Here is a 21,087-nt window from a genome sequence, read left to right on the forward strand (position 1 = left end):
TTTTTATGTTTTTCCTCCACTAGACTATAAATTTTGCTTGAATCTCTGTCTCTTCCTATCCTATATGGGATTTGCTTCCCTTCTCTGTTTCCATAGCCCCCTAATGGATCTATTGCTCTGTTCTTAATTGTCTGTTATGCTTACATTTGTCTGTTATGCTCCATCCCTGAATAGACAGACTGTGACCTACATGTGGACAGGGATTTCTCTCTCACTCATTTTTGTGTCTCTCGAACTTCCAATTATGGTACATAGTAAGTGCTTAATGAGAGTTGAATTAGATGTAATTCCACTATTAATATATATTTATTATTGTGTTTTTCTTCTGCCTCTTCCTCACACAAATTTTGGGATCATATTGAGCAAACAGTTTTGTCTATCTTTTTTTGTTTTTCTGTGAGCACTTTCTCAGATTATTATATGGTCTTTCAAAGCATATCTGTTTTTCAACAAAATATTTAATAGAATTCATCTAGAAAAATAAGAATAGTAAAATAATAATAAAAGTAACATAAGCACATTTGTCCTTCCAGATGCTAAAATGTATTACAAAGTTATATATGGCCGTATCCTAGGAATAGGTCAGTGAAATAGAAATTTCAGGAACAGACCCAAGTGCATATGAAAGAAATTAGTACTTGATAAAAAGAAGTGGGAAAGGCTTGAATTTTTTAAATTTAAGCAATGTTAGGACAACTTATTGACCATTTGTAATTAAAGTCTATTATTCTATCTTAAAACCTGACTGTAAGTACATATTACGGGAATGTATATGAGAATATAATGATGTGCAGAGAAAGGAGGAAAAATTTATCTTTGAGACCTGCTTAGTTTCAGGGAAAAATCAAAAAATGGTTTCCCCATTTTCAATAAGCCAGTGAACTTCCTAAAGAAAGTAAAATTCAGCCCTGGGCTGTAATTCAGTGGTAGAGCCCTTGTTTAGAATGCAGGAGTTCCTGGGATCAATCACCAGCACTGCAAAATAAATATAGTAAAAATCCAGCTGTGCACAGTAGCACATACCTGTAGTCCCAACTACTCAGGAGTATGAGACAAGAAGGATCTTGAGTTCAATGTAGGTCTGGGCAACTTAGCAAAACCAAAACCATCTCTCGAAAGAGTTATGGGTGTAGCTCTGTGGTAGACCCTGGGTTCAGTTCCCAGTCGTTCCCAACACAAACACACACACACACACACACAGCAAAAATTTGGTGCCACCTAGAGTGAAAGAAAAGAATTTAGAAATCTAGAATAAAAATAACTTGCGAGACTAGGATGATTAAAGCCCTGAAAGTGCCTCAAACATCTATGTGAATCATCAGGCTAGGAAGCATTGAAGAATCTGTAAAGTACACAGATTACCAAGTATTAAAAGAGAAGAAGGCTGGGCATGGTGGCGCATGCCTGTAATCCCAGCGGCTCGGGAGACTGAGGCAAGAGAATTGCAAGTTCAAAGCCAGACACAGCAATGGTGAGGCGCTAAGTAACTCAGTGAGACTCTGTCTCTAAATAAAATACAAAATAGGACTGGAGATGTGGCTCGGTGGTCAAGTGCCCCTGAGTTCAATCCCCAGTACCAGAAAAAGAGAGAAGTACATAACTTGGTGATTTGGAGAACGTCGTTTTGAAAGGTACACAAGAATGGGGGGGGGTATAATTTTGATACTGGTGTTAAAAGTTAATTCTGTACCATAGAAAATAAATCAGTTAAAAAATATGATTATCAGAGCAAAAAAAATCCAACCAAATCCTAGACTGAGGTAAAGATAGGAGGAAGTATAAATTCAGGAGACTGATAAAGGAAGTAAGGAGGATAAAATTAAATGGTTAATAAGTTTTCTGTTCTCTTAGAAATACCACTTAACCATATACCTAGCAAAATTTGGATAAAGTTTGTTGCCATTATGCTACTATTTTTTCTAGCTCTTAAAATGTGCTTGAGGAAAAAGAAGAACAATAATTTAAAATTACAGTTTAGTTCAACATAAGGAATTTTTAGTTTTTTCATTTTAGTTTATGGCAGAAATGATAGCTAATTTACACTGTTAATTTTAGATGGTCTGTCTTCTGCTGATCCCAGTTCTGATTGGAATGCACCAGCAGAAGAGTGGGGGAACTGGGTAGATGAAAGAGCTTCACTTCTGAAGTCCCAGGAACCAATCCCTGATGATCAAAAGGTGAGTATAAGGGATAAGTGGGTGTTTGTTAATGAAAGAGACTAAGGGTAGAGAGTTCTAGGTTACAGAGGCTCAGGCAGTTGAAAGTATTAAGGAGGCAGTGCTGGGTATGTTAGTATATGCCTATAATCCCATGAATCAAGAGGCTGAGACAGGAGGATCACAGGTTCAAAGCCAGCCTTAGCAAATTAGTAAAGCACTGTCTCAAAATAAAAAGATTTGGGCCAGGCACAGTGATGCACACCTATATATAATTCCAGCGCCTCGGTGGCTGAGGCAGGAGGATCGCAAGTTCAAAGCCAGTCTCAGTGAAAAAATAAGATGCCAAGCAACTCAGTGAGACCCTGTCTTTAAATAAAATACAAAATAGAGCTAGGGATGTGGCTTAGTGGTTGAGTGCCCCTGAGTTTAATCCCTGGTACCAAAAAAATAAAAAAGGGATTGGGAGATGTGGCTCAGTGGTTAAACATGCTAATCTCCAGTACCAAAAATAAAAAAGAGAGAGAGAGAGACAGTGATAACATCAGAAATAACAAGGAGCAGGTAACATTAGAACTTAAAAATGACTGGATTTCCTTCCTGGTAATTTACAGCAACATCATTACAAATCTTGGAATAGTAGATTAGAGTGTAATGCAGTGGTATTTAGCATGCATGAGACCCTGGATTCAGTCCCACGATCCCCCCCCCCCCACCAAAAAAAAAAAAGAGAAAATAAATCTTGAAATAGAAGCCATATTTTAGAATATGAAGTGATTAAAGGATAGAAAGTAGTACTAACAATTTTTTTTAAATAGGTGTGGAGCCCAACACAGTTGTGCACACCTGTAATCCCAGTGGCTCCAGAGCCTGAGGCAGGAGGATCATGAGTTCAGAACCAGCTTCAGCAATTTATTGAGGCCCTGAGCAATTCAGTGAGACCCTGTCTCTAATAAAATACAAAAGGGAGCTAAGAATGTGGTTCAGTGGTTAAGCATCCTTGGGTTTCATTCCTAGTACCCCAAAAATTAAAAAATAAATTTGGAACGGAATGGAGGAGAGAGGTAGTAGATGACAGTAATAGTGGTATCAGGATTTTGTAGTGGGGGAGAGGGTTGTTTGTATTTTAATGATAAGAAAAAGCTTTAGTGCAAGTTGGGCAGACTTTTTATAAAAGAAACCATATGATCTTTTGCAGCCATTCAACTATGCTGTAAGCGTCCATAAAATATGGAAGTGAACTTTGTCAAGCTGGTGTTGGGATTAATTTGTAGTTTGCCAACTCTTCCTGCTTTGTAGACAAAAGAGAAAGAATCTGGAATAAAGTAAAAACTTAAACATAGATAAAAGATCATATTTGGCTAATAGAATAGTATCTAGAAGAGGCAGTAGGGGATGGGGAAGCCATGGGCACAAGTGAATGGATTGGCTTTTAATAAGGTAGACTACCACTCAGCTTCAGTGACCAGAGAAAGGGAGAGGTACTAATGATAGGTAGGAGTTGGCAAGTTATAATACATGTAAAATTAGTAAGCAATATGAAATATGAGGTGGAAAAAAATGAGATTTAGACTAGGTCTGCAAAAGCTTCCTTGTACACTACCTTTCCGCACAGAAATCATTCCAGTATTTGTTGAATGTTTAGTGAGTATATAACCAAAAGTCTGTATTTCTCCAACTGGACTTCCCTGTACTTAATCACTAGAATTTGGCAAAATCAAGGAGTAGTGACTTTATCACACATCATAACAGTTCTTTTCCTGAATCTATTTACAGATTGTCTTTATATTTCTAAGCAAACAGGATGCCATCTAAAAGCCCCTCATTGGAGAGTGGGTAAATAAAATTAGTATGTTCATCCAATGGCATATTAAAGAGAAATTTAAAATAAATAGATTAAAGCAACACTAGGGGCTGAGGTTGTGGTTCAGCGGTACAGCACTCGCCTAGCACATGCAGGGCACTGGGTTCTATCCTTAGCACCACATAAAAATAAAAAATAAAGGTATTGTGTCCAACTAAAACAATTAAAACAAAAAAAATTTTCTTTTTTAAAATTGCATTAATAGCAGTATGAACACAATCTCAAAGACATACTGAAGCCAGGCACAGTGGCGCATGCCTGTAATCCCAATGGTTTGGGACACTGAGGCAGGAGGCTCACGAGTTCAAAGCCAGCCTCAGCAGAAGCGAGGCATTAAGCAACTCAGTGAGATCCTTTCTCTAAATAAAATTCAAAAATAGGGCTAGGGATGCAGCTCAGTGGTTGAGTGCCCTGAGTTCAATCCCTAGTACCCCCCATCAAAAAAAAACATACTGAACAATATGCAAATTACTGAAAGATACAGTAATACCACTTATGTAAAATTTTTATGTGTGAATACACATAATTTATAGAAAAATTGTTTGGATGGGGCTGGGGTTGTCGCTCAGTGGTAGAGTGCTTGCCTAGCATGTGTGAAGTACTGGATTCAATCCTCAGCATCACATAAAAATAAATAAATAAAATAACTTTATTGTGTCCATCTACAACTTAAAAAAACAAATCGATTGGATGGACACACAAGAAGTTGAAATCATTGTTACCAAAGTGAGAACAGGATCAGCCAGAGTTGTAAAAGATTTTAAGATTTATCATAATGTTATGCTATCAGGGATTGAACCCAAGCCATTGTGCAAACTGGGAAAGTTCTGCCACTGAGCTACATCCCTACCCCTTTTAGATATAGATTTAAATAAAATTCATATAAATTTTTAAAGATATTTTTAAATTTTGAGACAGGGTCTTGCTAAGTTGCCTAGGCCAGCCTCAAACTTGTGATCCTCCTGCCTCAGCCTCCCAAATAGCTGGGATTACAGGTATATACCACCATGTCCAGCATCCTCTTGTTTTTTTGGGGGGGGTACCAGATAGACTTCAGGGACACTCAAATCACTTAACCACATCCCCAGCCCTATTTTGTATTTTATTCAGAGACAAGGTCTCACTAAGTTGCTTAGCACCTCACTGTTGCTCAGGCTGGTTTTGAACTCATGATCTTCTCGTCTCAGCCTCCCGAACCTCTGGGTTTATAGGCATGTGCTACCGCGCCTGGCCCGGCATCTTTTTTCTTTTATTTTCTTTTCTCTTCTTTTTTTTTTTTTTTTTTTTAACGTTTATTTTTTAGTTGTGTGTGGTTGGACACAATACCTTAATTTAGTTTTATGTGGTGCTAAGGATCGAACCCAGCGCCTCACATGTGCTAGGCAAGCACTCTACCACTGATTTACAACCCCAGCCTCTCTTCTTTTTACAGTCAAAAATTTGTAAAGTGGGGACTGGGGTTGTGACTTAGTGGTAGAGCGCTTGCCTAGCACATGCAAGGCACTGGGTTTGATCCTCAGCACCACATAAAAATAAATAAAATAAAGGTATTGTGTCTAACTATAATTAAAAAAAGAAAAAAAAATTTTTTTATTTGTAAAGTCAACTCTGTTATGGGTTAAAAGATGATACAGAGTTGATTTTGGCCTTCTCATTAACAAAACAAGCCTTTTGTCTTAGGGAACTTACATTTCATATTTGTAAGAAATGGATCATAGATAGGGCTGGGACTGTAGCTCTATTGTAGAGCACTTGTCTTGCACTTGTGAGGCACTGGGTTTGATCCTCAGCACCACATAAAAATAAATAAATATATTGTGTCCATCTACAACTAAAAAATATTTTTAAAAGAAAGAAAGAAAGAAATTGATTATAATGGTCTGAGAAACAAACTGAAGACAGTTCTTGTGACCTGAATATCCTTCATAGTATGCATGGATTCATGTGAGGGTTTTTTTGTTGTTAGGTTTTTTTTTGCAGTACTGGGGATGAACCCAGGAAAGCATTGCTACTGAACTATATATACCTCCAGCCCTTAGGAAGAGTTATCCAGGCTGGCCTCAAACTTGGTATCCTCCTGCCTTAGGCTCCTGAGTTGCTGAGATCATAGGCGTGTGCAGTGGCGTTTTAATCCTTTCAAGCTTATGAAATGCTTTCTGTGTTATAACCTCTATAGAAGTTTCCTCACAATTGGCAATTAACTTGAACTAAAAATTGGTTAGTCATCTTTGTTACTTTGTTTTTCCATCTGTTAGTAATTTCTAAAAGCTGTTTGGTTTATGACATCACCAAAATCATACTAGTGACTATGATGCTGAGCAGAAAAATTGCAGTTACCCAGATCATCTCTTGCTATAAGGATAATATAGAAACCTAGGTTGTCATCTGTGAGAATAAGCAAGAAACATTTTCCATGGAAAGTTCACCTCTGTGGTACATGTCAATACTAATTTAGCAATTCTGATTCAATAGATATTTTGGCATGCAGAATGTTCTTTTCAATGACATTTTTTCCCGAATTTAATTTTTCTAATTAAGCCTTTTATTTTTGAGACATAGAGTCACATGCATTCGTATAGAGTCATAACATTTTTTAAAAGTATTTTTAAAGAAAAACACAGAAGAAGTCTGGGGCTGGGGCTCAGCAGTAGTGTACTTGCCTGGCATGTGTGAGGCACTGGGTTTGATTCTCAGCACCATGTATAAATTAATAAATAAAGGTCTATAAACAAGTTAAAAAAAAGTTTTAAAAATTAAAAAAAAAAAAAACAGAGGAACAAATAATGATGCTGAGCAGTCTTCTGTACCCTTTACCCAGTTTTCATCGGCAGTAACATCTTTATAAACACTGTAGTACAGCATTGTAGCCAGGATATTGACATTAATACAGTCAAGATACAGAACATTGGGGCTGGGGATGTGGCTCAAGCAGTAGCGCGCTCGCCTGCCATGCGTGCGGCCCGGGTTCGATCCTCAGCACCACATACAAAGATGTTGTGTCTGCCGAAAACTAAAAAATAAATATTAAAAAAAAAAAAGATACAGAACATTTTCTTCCACCACCATGTTAGGGTTCCTCATATTAACCTTATATATAGTCCCCCCTCACTTTTCTTCTGATCCTTTTCCCCCATAGTCCTTTCTCCATCTCTATAATTTTGTCATTTCAAGAATCTTAAATTACCCTGGTGTGGTGCCACATGCCTGAATCCCAGCTATTCTGACTGATGCAGGATGACTGCTTGAGTCCAGAAGTTCAAGGCCAGCCTGGTCAACATAATGAAAACCCATTTTAAGAAAAACAAACAAGGCAGGAGCAGCAGCGCATGCAGGAGGCTGAGGCAAGAGGATCCCAAGTTCAAAGCCAGCCTCAGCAAAATTGAGGGGCTAAGCAATTCAGTGAGACTCCGTCTCTAAATAAAATACAAAATAGAGTTGGGGTTGTGGCTCAATGGTCAAGTGCCCCTGAGTTCAGTCCCTAATACCCAAAAAACAAAAAATGTTATATTAATGGAATTATATAGTATGTGGCCTTTTGGTATTGAATTTTGGATTTCTTGTTTGTCTGTTCATATTTTCCGCCCAGCAGAATTCTCTGGAGATTCGTCCAGTTTGTTGTATGTATCAGCAATTTGTACCATTTTACTGCTGAGTGATAAGCCATGATCTGAACATACCTCGGTTAATTTAGCCATCCTCTTATTGAAAAGCATTTTCAGGGTGTTATGACTAAAGCTGCTAAACACACAGTTCAAGGGTTTTTGTGTGAATATAAGTTTTCATTTCTCTGGGATGAATAACCAGGAGTGTAATCACTAGTGTTTTGTAGATACATATTTATTATTATGTTAAGAAACTTTCCAGCTGTTGTCTGTGATGGCTGTATCACTACATTCCCATGGACTGTGTTTGTGTGATCTTGTTTTTCTGCATCCTCACCAGTATTTGCAGTTGCCACTATTTTTTATTTTGGCCATTCTGATGGCTGACTATCAAAATGTGGTTTTAATTTGCATCTCCTTTTAACTAATGTTGAACATTTTTTTCGTGTGCTTCTTTATTATTCTTTGATGAATTATATATTCATAATTTTGCATATTTTCTCTTTGAATTGGTTTTTCTTTACTACTGTTTTACTTTGTTGTTTTTTCTTTCTACCGATTTACTTTGTTCTTCATTTAGCCTAGATCCTAGTTTGTTGGAAGTATTGTGTGGTTTTGCAAATAATGTGTGTGACTCTGCATTTTTACTCCAAAATTCTGTTTGATTTACCTATCAAGTAAGTTGTTAAAACATGAAAGTTGGGCTGGGATTGTGGCTCAGCGGTAGAGTGCTCACCTAGCATGGGTGGGACCCGAGTTCAATTCTCAGCACCACATAAAAATAAAGCCATTGTGTTGTGTCCATCTACACCAAGTAAAGAAAGAAAGAAAGCATGAAGGTTTATACAGCTCTCTAATTTTTTTGTAACAAGGAATGAAAGACATGGCAAAAAGGAGTCTATCCTAGAAAACAGGAGAATGAAATTCTGTGTACTTCATTACTTTTTTAAATATGTAATTTCTTGGTCAGTTTTATCACTCATTACTAATTCTTATTTAGATTTGGGGGGATAAAGGCTGAACCTAATGAATGAAATTATTTTGTAATAATTTACTGTATAATGGAAATTTAACCTATTGGTTCACTTAATATTTTTGCTTTTAATATCAGGTTTCAGATGATGATAAAGAAAAGGGAGAGGGAGCTCTTCCAACTGGAAAATCTAAAAAGAAAAAAAAGAAAAAGAAGAAGCAAGGTGAAGATAACTCTCTTGCACAGGTAAATTACCAAAATAATATGTATTCTTTACACACCTGTTGCTTAAAATGTGAAAAGATGGTGTTAAGATACTAAAAAATAGGGCTGGGGATGTGGCTCAAGTGGTAGTGCTGTCGCCTGGCATGTGCGTGGCGCTGGGTTCGATCCTCAGCACCACATAAAAATAAAATAAATATGTTATGTCCACCGAAAACTAAAAAAATAAATATTAAAAAATTCTCTCTTAAAAAAAATGCTAAAAATAGGTAGAAATAAATGACAAAATATCAGATAGTTACTTGAAAGGCATTTGAAAAATCACAGACTTTAATACCTTATATTGTAATAAAAATTTTATTGCCCTAAAAACTCATTACGAGGGTCACTAAACCTAAAAATAAAAATTCCAGATTACTCAAATGCATTTTTTATTATAAAATGATAAAATGGAAAAGGAAGTACATTATTCTGTACACACAAAAATTCACTTTGAGCTGGACTTTTGAACCCCTGTAATCCCAGCAGCTTGGGAGGTTGAGACAGGAAGATTGCAAGTTCAAAGCCAGCCTCAGCAACTTAGTGAGGCCATAAACATCTTAACAAGAAGACCATGTCTCATAATAAAAAGGACTGGGGACTAGCTCAGTGGTTAACGTTCTGGCTGGTTAAATCCCCAGTATCCAAAAAAAAAAAAAATTGCCTTTGAGTAACTAGAAGGTTAATATTTACCACAATTAGAAAATCCATGTGCATAACTGGAATCTTCTACTTCACTGAGTTTCCTGGTTATTTCACTTAGTGTTCCTTCAGTTTTTTTGGTTTCTGATCATTAGAAAGTTGTTTTTTGTTTTGTTGTTGTTGTTTTGCATCAGTCCTACATTTCTTTTCTCCTATCTGGGAAAAAAATTAGATTAAAATAAAGATAAAATCAAAGATGTTATTTCAGCTGAGCATGATAGCCCACACTTGAAATCCCAGCCTACTTGGAAAGCAAGAGGATCTCAAGTTCAAGGCCAGACTAGGCAGTTTATGGATACCCTTTCTCAAAATAATGTAATGATGTAGCTCAGTGGTAGGGCATTCCTGGGTTTAATCCCCAGTACCCAAAAAATTGTTTTAAAATTATTTTAATTTCAAACATCAGATTGTTAGAAGTACACACGGATTTATTTTTGAAAGCATTATTTCATTATATCACAACTTGTGATTTTATTTTTATTTCTTTATTTAGTTTTTTAATGTGGTACTGGGGATCAAACCCAGTGATAGTTTTTTTTTTCTAAGTTTTCTGTTTCTTTTCTTTTCTTTTTTTTTTTTTTAATTTTTTTTTTTGTAGTTGTAGTTGGACACAATACCTTTATTTATTTATTTTTATGTGGTGCTGAGGATCGAACCCAGGGCCTTGCACGTGCTAGGTGAGTGCTCTACCGCTGAGTATTCTGAGCAACAACCCCAGGCCCATTCTGTTTCTATTTATGGCTTTTACTAATACATTTGGGGGGGGGGGGGGCAGATTGTGGATTTGTTGAGTTCCTTTTGGAAGAAATTTTGTAGAACAGATACATGTCTTTCAAAAGCTCAATGTATGGCAAACATCATTAATGTGTTCAAGTTTTCTTTGGTACTTTTGACCACTGTTGTCTATATAAATTCCAAAATCCAAAAATTCTAAAATCAGAAACACTTCTGGTTCCAAGCAGTTTGGATAAGGAATACACCGTTTTTAGAATTATTTGATCTGTTTTTTTTTAAATATAGCAAGTAGGGGCTGGGGCTATAGCTCAGTGGATAGAGTGCTTGCTTCATATGCACCAGGCTCTGCCTTCAATCCTCAACACCACAAAAAAAGAATTTAAGTAAGAAATAAAAATAAATAAATAAATAAGAATTTAAAATATAGTGAGTAAAGTATTCTGGGTTTAGAATCAGATCTGTGTCCGGGTACCCATTCTGCCATTTACTTTGTTTTTGTTTGGTTTTTCGCTTTGCAAAAGTTACTTACTTGCCTAGGATATTTTAAGAATTAAATGAAATATCAGGGATAGGTTGTGGCTCAGAGGTAGAGCGCTCACCTAGCATGCGTAAGGCACTGGGTTCAATCCTCAGCACCCCTGAAAGTAAAATAAAGATACTGTGTCCACCTGTAACTAAAAAAAATAAATAAATATTTTTAACAAATGAAATATCAACTGGGCACAGTGGCACACTCCTGTAATCAGCCTCAGGGGGCTGAGGCAAGATGATCAGATGATTACAAAAAAAGTTCTAAGCCAGTCTCAGCAATTTAGCGAGGATCTATGCAACTTAGCAAGAACCTATCTGAAAATAAAATATAAAAATGTGCTTGGTATGTGGCTCAGTGGTTTAGTGTCCTGGGTTTGATTCCCGGTACCAAAAAATAAAAAATGATATATCCATAAAGTCCTACACAGAGTACATACCACATAGTATCCTATTCATAAAAGATTACTACATTTTGGAATTTTTCTTTTTTGGTTAATTATTTTCAATTGTTGGTATGTGGTTGGTGGAGTCTTTCACTATTGAAGTTCAATTTAGGATAGAAATAAATCATTGTCTTCTGATGCATGCTTATAAAGTTACCTGCTAAGCTTAAATTCACATCACAGTGTTGGATTACTATCTAAACCTACTACTATCCTAAACAAATTTGCATGTTTAAAAAATAAAAACTGGGGCTGGGATTGTGGCTCAGTGGTAGAGCGCTCGCCTAGCACAGGCAGGACCCGGGTTCGATCCTCAGCACCACATAAAAATAAAGGCATTGTGTTGTGTCCATCTACACCTAAAAAAATAAATAAACATGTTTAAAAAGTAAAATAAAAATAAAAAAGATAAAAGAACCACCACTATTTACATGTATGTGTTAGCTAAAGAATAATATATTAATTCAGGGGTGGGAAAGATGGTGGAATGATGAGGACATTACCAGTATACATGTATGATTGCGTGAATATTTTGTTCCTTGAAAAAGTCATTCAATGAAAAATTTTGTGGGTTTTTTTTGTTTTGTTTGTTTATTTTTTCTTGTACTACGGATTAACCCTAGGAGTATTTTACGTTTAAGCTACATCCCCCACCCTTTATTTTTAATTTTGAAACAAGGTCTTGCTATGTTGCTCAAACTTGTAATCCTTCTCCATCAGCCTCCCTGGGAGCTGGGATTTCAGGCATGCATGACCATGTACAGCATTATGTCTTTTTTTTTCCATTCACAATTGATATAACTCCCTGGAAAAATCAAAAGTGATCAATATATGTTCTAAAAGTGATTTGGACAACTTCTGTGAAATGAAATTATTTTCTTGTGGCATCTTAAGGACAACAAGCAAAATAAATTTTAATTAGTAACGAATGAATGATTTTTATTATCTAACATACAAACTACTTTTCTCTGAAGGACACAGAAGAATTAGAAAAAGAGATTAGAGAAGAGCTTCCAGTGAATACCTCTAAAGCCCGTCCAAAACAAGAAAAAGCATTTTCCTTGAAGACCACAAGCACTAGTGATCCAGTTGAAGTACTCATCAAAAATAGCCAGGTAATTTTTAAGGAATAGTAGTAGTTTTACTGACTCAAGAATTGTATCATTAAAATTTTGCTGAAGCACTGCGGTAAGTACTTTAAACACAAACTAGTCCAGAAAACAAAGAGAAGGTAAGACCTATCATATAAATGTTGCTAGAGAAGTTGAATAATTTGCCCATAGCTACAGTAATAAAATTGGAGCCACTACACAGCAGTTCCCCTTCATCCAGTTTTGGTTTCTATGATGACATGTAGTCTGAAAATATTAAGTGGAATTTTTCAGAAATAAATAACTCATATATTTTAAAGTACTTGTCATTCTGAGTGGTATGTTGAAATTGCATTATTTCTTGCCCTTCCTGGACATGAGTCATCCCTTTGTTTAGCTAATTAATGCCCTATATGTTACCTGCTCATTAATCACATAATAGCCCTCTCAGTTATCAGTTTAACTGTCTTAATATCACAGTACAGTTTAAATAACCTTTAGTTTTATTTTACTTAATAATGGCTCCATCGGGCTGCGGTTGTAGCTCATTGGTAGAGCACTTGCCTAGCTCTTGCCTGGGTTCAATCCTCAGCACCACATAAAAAATAAATGATTAAAATAAAGGTATTGTGTCTATCTACAACTAAAAAAAAAATTTTTTAAATAATAATAATGGTCCCGAAGCACAAGAGAAGTGATGCTGGCGAATTGAATGTGCCAAAGATAAGACTGCATGTGACTGCATGACCAATGTAATCCTGCAACCTGTACACTCAGAAAAATGAGAAATTATATCCCATCTGATTCAAATGTAAAAAATAAATTAATTAATTAATTAAGATATTTTATTTTTTTTATAGTTGTAGTTGGACCCAATACCTTTTTTTCACTCATTTATTTTTTCTATGTGGCGCCGAGGATCGAACCCAAGGTCCCACACGTGCGAGACGAGCACTCTACCGCTGAGCTACAACTCCAGCCCATATAAAGTGCTTCTTTACAAGAAAAGAGAAAGTTCTTGACTTAATAAGGGAAGAAAAAATTGGATTTCAAGATTGCTAAGATCTACAGGGAGAGTGAATAGGAAAAGCATAGTATATTAGGTTTGGTACTACCTCAGTTTTCAAGCATCCACTGAGGGTTTTAGAACATATCTCCCACAGATAAAGATGGGGGTGGGTACTATATACTTTTCTTTTACTGGATATCTAGGCACATAAGGGATAGATGGTTTAGAGAAAAATGTGCCTGGTTGTATTATCCCCAGAGTATACACATAAAATCATTGGTTCAATCTTCTAAAATTTGGTAACAAATTTTTTAATTTTTTTAGTTGTAGATGAACACAATACCTTTATTTTTTTATGTGGTGCTGAGAATCGAACCCAGTGCCTCACATATGCTAGGCAAGTGCTCTACCATTGACCTACAACCCCAGTCCCATGGTAAAAAGTTTTTGAATGCTGTCTTATGTGGTGCTGAGGATCGAACCCAGGGCCTTGCATGTGCTAGACGAGTGCTCTACTGCTGAGCCACAACCCCAGCCCCTGCCTGATTCTTTTATTTGCCCATTCAGAAATTTTACTGAGGACCAACTATGTTTGAAGTGTTGAGATACCTCAGAGAACAAAGCAGTCAAAACATCCTTGTCTTTGTGAGAACTTTCATATTTAGTAAAACAGCTTCTGACAAATTGAGTTACTGCTAAGAGAAAGAATTTTAAAAAGTCTTGTACTAAAACAGAGCTTTAATAATATTTGCTATTTGGGTATGAAGTTCTTGATTTCCTATAAGTGTTTTCTGGTAAACAGGTGCAATCTGAGTGTATGTAGAAATTTAATGGTAAATGGAAAAGGGCCAGCTGACATTTTGGTATTGTATTTAAATCCTTTTCAAAAGCCATCTTGTAAAGAATATTTGAACCCTTCTATGATTTACTGTAAATAAGTGGTAAGATAGAGGGGAAAATGATTGAAAATATGCAATAAAACTTTTGCATATGGAATAAATACAGGTAACATTATGAAAGATAAACCAAGCAATCCAGTGTAACTTCAGACACCTGAAATAGAATGAAGGAATACTAGTAGTTGTCTTTACTCATGCCACTTCTCTAAAGAAGTTCTTTTCCTGTTGGACCTTCTTGAACTCATGGAGACTGGAGGAAGATGGGCAATAGAAACATTACTTACCCTGTTTCTATAGGAAATTCAAAATAATGATTGCAGGTAGAGCTAGCCAGTGAAATAATCTGATTTCTCACAGCCTCAAGACACTTCAAATACTAGCCTTTTTAGTATTAACTGGTCCTGACCATTCATTAATGGTTATGCCTCAGTAAGGAGAATTTAGGCCCTGCTGTGGGTGCTGACACATACCTCTAGTGCCAGCTACTCAAGAGACTGCGGCAGAAGGATTGAGAGTTTGAAAGCACTGGGATGTACTTGAGTGGTAGAATGCTTGCCTAGTGTAATCAAGTGCTTGAGTTTAATCTCCAGAAGAAACAAACACACACACATAAAATCAAGCCCTCCTTTAGTATTCTAATTTCACTTCCAGACTTTGAAAATTTCAAAAAATTTTTCAAAATTTGAATTTTGAAAAGTTCAAAGTTGGTAGAATGTCAGCAGAACCATTGAATGTCTAAAAAATATTAAAAAGTGAAATATAGAAATGAAATAGAAATCATAAAAGTTAATGAGCTGGGTGCAGTGACACTCACCTGTGATCCCAGGCTAAGGCAGGAGAATCATGAGCCAGCCTCAGCAAAAGTGTGTTGCTGGGAAACTCAATGAGACCCTGTCTCTAAATAAAACATAAAATAGAGCTGGGGATATGGCTCAGTGGTGGAGTGCCCCTGTGTTCAATCCCCAGTACCAAAAAAAAAAAAAAATAATGAAAATGGGATTATTCACTCCTATTTGAGATTCATTAGGTATTTTATAATTTTATACCTTCCATTTTTATCTCAACCTGTATTCGTAAGTAATGTGAAGTCATGGTTTATTTGGCCGTGTCACTAGAGGGCAGACATGAGTTGCAGTGCTTCTGCTGATAACTTACAACATCTTAGTATTTACTTCCTGCCAAATAACCTCTTGATATTAGTATACTTAATTTTATTTGAAAATATTATAAACATCTGAGGTAATTTTATTCCAAAATAGCCTATCAAGACTCTTCCACCTGCTGTTCCTACCGAGCCATCTGTTATCTTATCAAAGAGTGATTCTGACAAAAGCTCTTCCCAAGTGCCACCGATGCTACAAGATACAGAAAAATCCAAGTCAAATACCAAGCAAAATAGTGTGCCTCCTTCACAGAGTAAGAAATTCTCTTTTTTGGTTATTTTGTTTACTTCTGTACTATTCACTTTTTTTTGTATACAAGTGTGAAGATTCTGATCTTAGAAGTTTAATGGAGTAATTGAGTAGCCCTTACTTCCTCTGCAAGTGCTAGATTTCTTGGAATATTGTGAACTCCAGTTGTGAGGGCCAAGTTGCTAAAATAACTGAAGGAGAAAGCAAATGGCCAAGAACAGAGGAAGACTGGGTTCCTGCCTACCTATCTGTCTGGTCCTTCTCCCTTTTTCTTTGTATATGTGTTGTGACGTCAAATTGTTCTGTACTTTTTCTCCTCGTCTCCCTACAGCTACCTCTAGTGTCCGTATTACCCATTTTTCTCTTGTATTAGTTAAGCTGAGCCATATTAAATGGTGACTGGGTGCCATGGCACACACCTGTAGTTCCACCTACTGGAGAAGTTGAGGCAGGAGGATCACTCAAGTCCAGATGTTTAAGAGTAATTTAGGCAATACAACCAAACCCCCATCTCAAAAAAAAATGCTTTCTCTAGGTCAAAACTGGTTGAATATTTTAGCTTCCTTATGATCACATCTAATAATAAATTGGGATTAAAAAGAAAAAAGGGAGTCAGATATAGACTAACTTTAAAATATTCAATTAGGACTTGAAAATCTAAACATAAAACTTGAATTTTTTTTTTTAACTTGAGAATTTTGAAGCATTTTTTTTTTAGCTACTATTTTTGTATTATTGAAACATAACAATGCTTATTATACTCTTAACTTTTTTTCTCTCTCCATCCCCCACCCCATCCCACTCCCTTTTAGCCAAGTCTGAAACTAACTGGGAATCTCCCAAACAAATAAAAAAGAAGAAAAAAGCCAGACGGGAAACGTGAATTTTTTTTTTTTTTTCCTGAATTGGACATGTGTTTGCAAACACTGTCTTGAAGATTATGCTGTTTATGCAATAATTTGTGAACATGTACAGAGTTTTATATAATAAATTTAAACCAATTTTTAAAACAAAACTGTGAACACAACCACCGTAAAAATGGAATCAAAGGAGAGTTAATTTATGAAATTAAGAGGTCAGCAGAATATACTACAGTGCTGGAAGACACTTGGGAAAGTCTTTTCAATTGAACAAGAATGATCTTAATTTAAGAATATTATCCTGGTTTTACAACAGTTCCCTGTTTACAACAGATTGTGCCCTGTCTCATCTGCAGCTGAGGAATAATGGATTCTGATTAGAGAGAGGGCTGCCTCTAAGTTAGTAGGCAACTCCTTGGATCTTATGCACGAACTTATACCATTTGAATCTGTTTTATGCTTATATGAAAGTGCTTTGATCAAATGCATAATCTGCCATATCTTTACATATTTGTTGGTAGCAATTTGTATTAAAGGAATCACAAGTGCAAATAAAAAGTCATTTACCATTTGTTTAACTAAACTGTCATGGTTTAGTTGCAATTTTTAAAAAGTTCTTAATTAAAACATTGCAAATGCAATTGACACTTGTATGGCTTATGAAGTTATTTTTGATAGTCTTACATTACTTGAATTGTTCAAAGTACAGTATATTTTAAATTAAAAAAGTAAACTATATGTATTCATTTTATACACTTAAGGTTCAAACTAACAAATAATGCTGTTGTTTATGATTTGAAAACTTTCAAGCAAATCCAACCTAGAATTTTTCCTTTCCCTAGCAATTACTTTTTTTCCAGTGTCAACTCTTACTTGCTAATAATTTTTTGACTTTAAAAATGAAATCATTCACAAACTTTGAGTATGTGATGGAGAATGAAAAACTAGAGTCAGACAGCTTTAATTGACATTGTCAAGACCTCCAGTTATCAGGAATACATTTTTTTACTGCCTTAACCTGTAGTGCGTAGAATATGCATCAATTTCTTGAAGGGGATTCATGTTTTTATAAGAATTTTCATGTAATTATTGCAATTGTGGTCAAATAAGGAACATTTTCTGCTTGAAACTGTATTGATTTAAATGATGTGTGAGATGTTTCACCATTTTCAGGCACTGTGTAATTCTATTGTAATAAACTGGCAGGTATCTTTGTAACTATAAATAGTGCATGCTCGGCCATGTACACTGTAAATAGCCTTTACCAGACCGTGTTTGACAAGGACCATAATTAACATCACTTAGTAAATTGTGATAAAGAAAAAAGCCATGATTTATTTGATGTGATTGGCTTGTTTTTATGTGGCACCAAGAATGAAACTGTTTAACAGCTGTAACCAATGGTACTGATCTATCCATCCAATGTCGTCTCTATTATATTTGATTGTGACTTGATAGTATTGCATTGTCAGTCTAGGAAAGCTAAAGAAACAGAATGGTTTTAGTTTTGCTGAAGACTGGCCTTATTAATGGACAGCTTTCCTAACAGGCAATTAACTTTCATCAGGTGTTAACATCTGTTTCAGGAACATGGCAGTATGTTTACATGTCAGAGTTTTGTTTAATTCTATGATATTTCTAAATTGATTTGTTTAAATAAATTCAGCAAATGGATAGCATTGTTTTTATTTGCTTCAATATGGGGGTAAATATTAGGTAAAATGCCAGGAATGGATTTCTTCAAATAACTTTATATTTTGTTAGCTTTACTTACATATTTCCTAAGTAGAGCTGAAAATTCCTAAGTTGTCAGCACTTTGTAAAGGTATCAAAAGGAGAATTTGATAGGGAGTCTGTAATTTTAGAATGTGCCAAAATGTCTATGCTTAAAATTTTAATTGAACTCTCTCAACTCTACCTCACTATTTCTTTATCTTAGAATTCTTTTGACTGTCAAACAATAGTTCAGTATCTCCCCATTCAGCCACCTTTGCCAGGTGTTAAAGATTGAGGAGAGTGCTGGGAAGGTAGCTCAGTGGTAGAGTTGCTTGCCTAGTATGCACAAGTCCCTGAGTTCAAGACTCAGCACTACAAAAAAAAAAAAAAAATTGAGGAGTGATGATTGTTGAGATGGAGAAACACATTACTCAATTGGAATGGATCCAGTATGGAGATAATCTCTGTCCCTTCTCTCAGTAGTTAAGCCATCATTTTATGTATTAAGAGGTGGCAGCTATATGAATGACAAAAATTAATCCCGTTCTCTTACATGCATGAGGTGTAAACCCTTGCACAAGTGTTGTTCATTGCTCCTTGTCTGTTCCATAAAATGTGTATGTGACGTCAAAGCAGTTTCTGGTATCTGAACAGAGGAGCTGGCTTCTATCAACTCAGAAGACACCAAACTATAAGTAATGATTCAGGGAGGAGGGGAGAAAGAGGAGCCTATTGTTCTATGGAAGCATAGATTAGATGCTCCCCAGACTGCTAGTGGGAAAATAACTGACCCCTTCAGGTTTTTCCAGTTCTGGAGGGAATTGCTATTTGCAAGCAAGCCCTCCTACCCCTCCAATAAACCCTCCCAAGACTCCCTAATCCTGGCCGGTCTCCAGGTCCTAACTGAAGTCTTTCTTCACTATTCTGGAACAGGGACTACTGGCTGGTTTCAGATTTCTCCAGACTGGAATCCTATCTATCCATACCCTGAATTGAGCAAATAATAGTTGAGAGAGTCCAAAAAGAAAGTATTGAAATAAAATGTGATTAATGTAATTTACTATGTTTACTTTGTGCATGCATTTTGTTGGGATGGGGAGGTCAGAATAATTTATCCAAATCTAATGGTATTATTATTTCATAGGCTAATCCAGTTTGTATTTGGGCTAAAGATGCCAGAGGGCAATATTTAACTACAGAGTTTAGTTTTTCTTAATTAAAAAATAGTCCTTTATTAATATAGTGTGAATTATCTTTCACAATTTAGGATTTAGGTTTAAGATGTCAAACAGATATCTTATGATTTTCCTGTAAACTCATTGCACAAAACAGAATTACTTTCCAAAAGGCTTAGGGAATGAAAATATCATTTGTAAGATGCATTGAGTATTGTAAATAAAACAAACCATTTTGTTTTGTTTAAATTGCTTGTTACAGTTCTCTTTTGGGAAGGGACTTCATTTTTAACATCCTAAGCTAGTCAAAGGCAGGTACTTTTTGTTCTTGATTCCCACCTCTACCCCTACCCCAAAAAACCGTAAGTTCAGACTTTGCCCTGGGGTGCCATATATTTGAAATTAAGTTCTTCTGAAAATGGCCATTTGTTGACACAGTGTTATCCATGGGAAACATCTGTTATGTTAGGGCATCTTAGCAATAGATGTAAAGACAGCAAGATATAGTGTATCACCTGTATAAACCCTTTAAGTTAAGGAAATTAAGCCAAAACTGACATTCATTGGTTTTTTTATGTGATAGTTTCACTCTGTTTCCAAGCAGTAGTGATTTATACAAAGTAGAAGTTTGTTTCTCTTGCTTATAGAGTCTGGGAAACAGTTGAGGGTAAGATGATGCTCTGCAGTGCTATCCAGTCCCTTACATATTGCTCCTCCCCATTTCAACATGTGGCTTTCATGTCATAGTCAGGACAGCTGCTCCCTTTAGAAACTTCCTTTAGGCATCTGAACCCCACCCCCCAAGTTGGCAGCTACCATTCTCACTCCAGAGGCTAACAATCCTAGTTGCTTTGTCCCACTGGCTACAGAGGAAGATGAGAAATTAGTCTTTATTCTGAGTTGTCCTGCACCAAATTAACTTTTACGGATTTTATTGCTGAGGAGAAAGATAATTGGATGTTGAATAGTGCTAGCAACCTCTATCACACAGTAAAATGATCTGCTTCACCCAAGCGTTTTTAGCTTTTGCAGCTGAACAGAATTTTGAAGGCTCTTTTTTTTTTTTTTTGCTGTTCAAATGCAGCTAGTAATGTCCCAATTTCTTTTTTTTTTTTTTAAAGAGAGAGAGAGAATTTTTTTAGTATTTATTTTTTAGTTATCGGCGGACACAACATCTTTGTTTGTATGTGGTGCTGAGGATCGAACCCAGGCCGCACACATGCCAGGCGAGCGCGCTACCGCTTGAGCCACATCCCCAGCCCCTGTCCCAATTTCTATATGTTAGATTCTGGAAGAAATTTCTGCCACTCAGTGACTGCTTTAACTCTGGAGACAGGCCGAGAGGAATATTTGCCTCTTATCACACACTGCAACTACAGATTATAACAAGTTTTTGTTTATTTCTGGTTTTGATTTTTGGATACCTAGGGGTGCTTTGCTACAGAGCTACATCTGTATCAGCCTCCTAAATTGCTGGGATTACAGGCATGCACCCAGGTCTATAACAAGTTTTTGTTGTTGTTTTAGGAGGTACCAGGGATTGAAATGCAGGGTACTCTACCACTGAGCCACATCCCTAGCCTTGTTAAGAGGCAGGGTTTCATTGAGTTGCTTATCACCTCACTGTTGCTGAGGCTGGCTTTGAACTTGAGATCCTC

The 21,087-nt window shown here is 36.1% G+C and overlaps 1 protein-coding gene across 3 annotated transcripts in view; it reads left to right on the forward strand.

Annotated features, from left to right (window-relative positions):
• Nucleotides 1-19,678, forward strand: part of Mtdh (metadherin) — a 64,333-nt gene extending 44,655 nt beyond the window's left edge. For all 3 annotated transcript variants that reach the window (XM_046464665.2, XM_046464666.2, XM_046464667.2), the window contains 5 exons: nt 2,056-2,177; nt 8,734-8,841; nt 12,242-12,382; nt 15,526-15,682; nt 16,491-19,678. In XM_046464665.2, coding sequence (XP_046320621.1) covers nt 2,056-2,177; nt 8,734-8,841; nt 12,242-12,382; nt 15,526-15,682; nt 16,491-16,561 — 599 coding nt within the window. In that variant the 3' untranslated portion in view covers nt 16,562-19,678. The remainder of the gene's footprint in view (nt 1-2,055; nt 2,178-8,733; nt 8,842-12,241; nt 12,383-15,525; nt 15,683-16,490) is intronic.
• Nucleotides 19,679-21,087: the final 1,409 nt, after the last annotated feature.

This window comes from Marmota monax, unplaced genomic scaffold (genome assembly GCF_021218885.2).
Source record: "Marmota monax isolate L192 unplaced genomic scaffold, Marmota_monax_Labrador192_F-V1.1 WCK01_AAM20220418_F8-fsc00003, whole genome shotgun sequence".
Classification (NCBI taxonomy): domain Eukaryota; kingdom Metazoa; phylum Chordata; class Mammalia; order Rodentia; family Sciuridae; genus Marmota; species Marmota monax.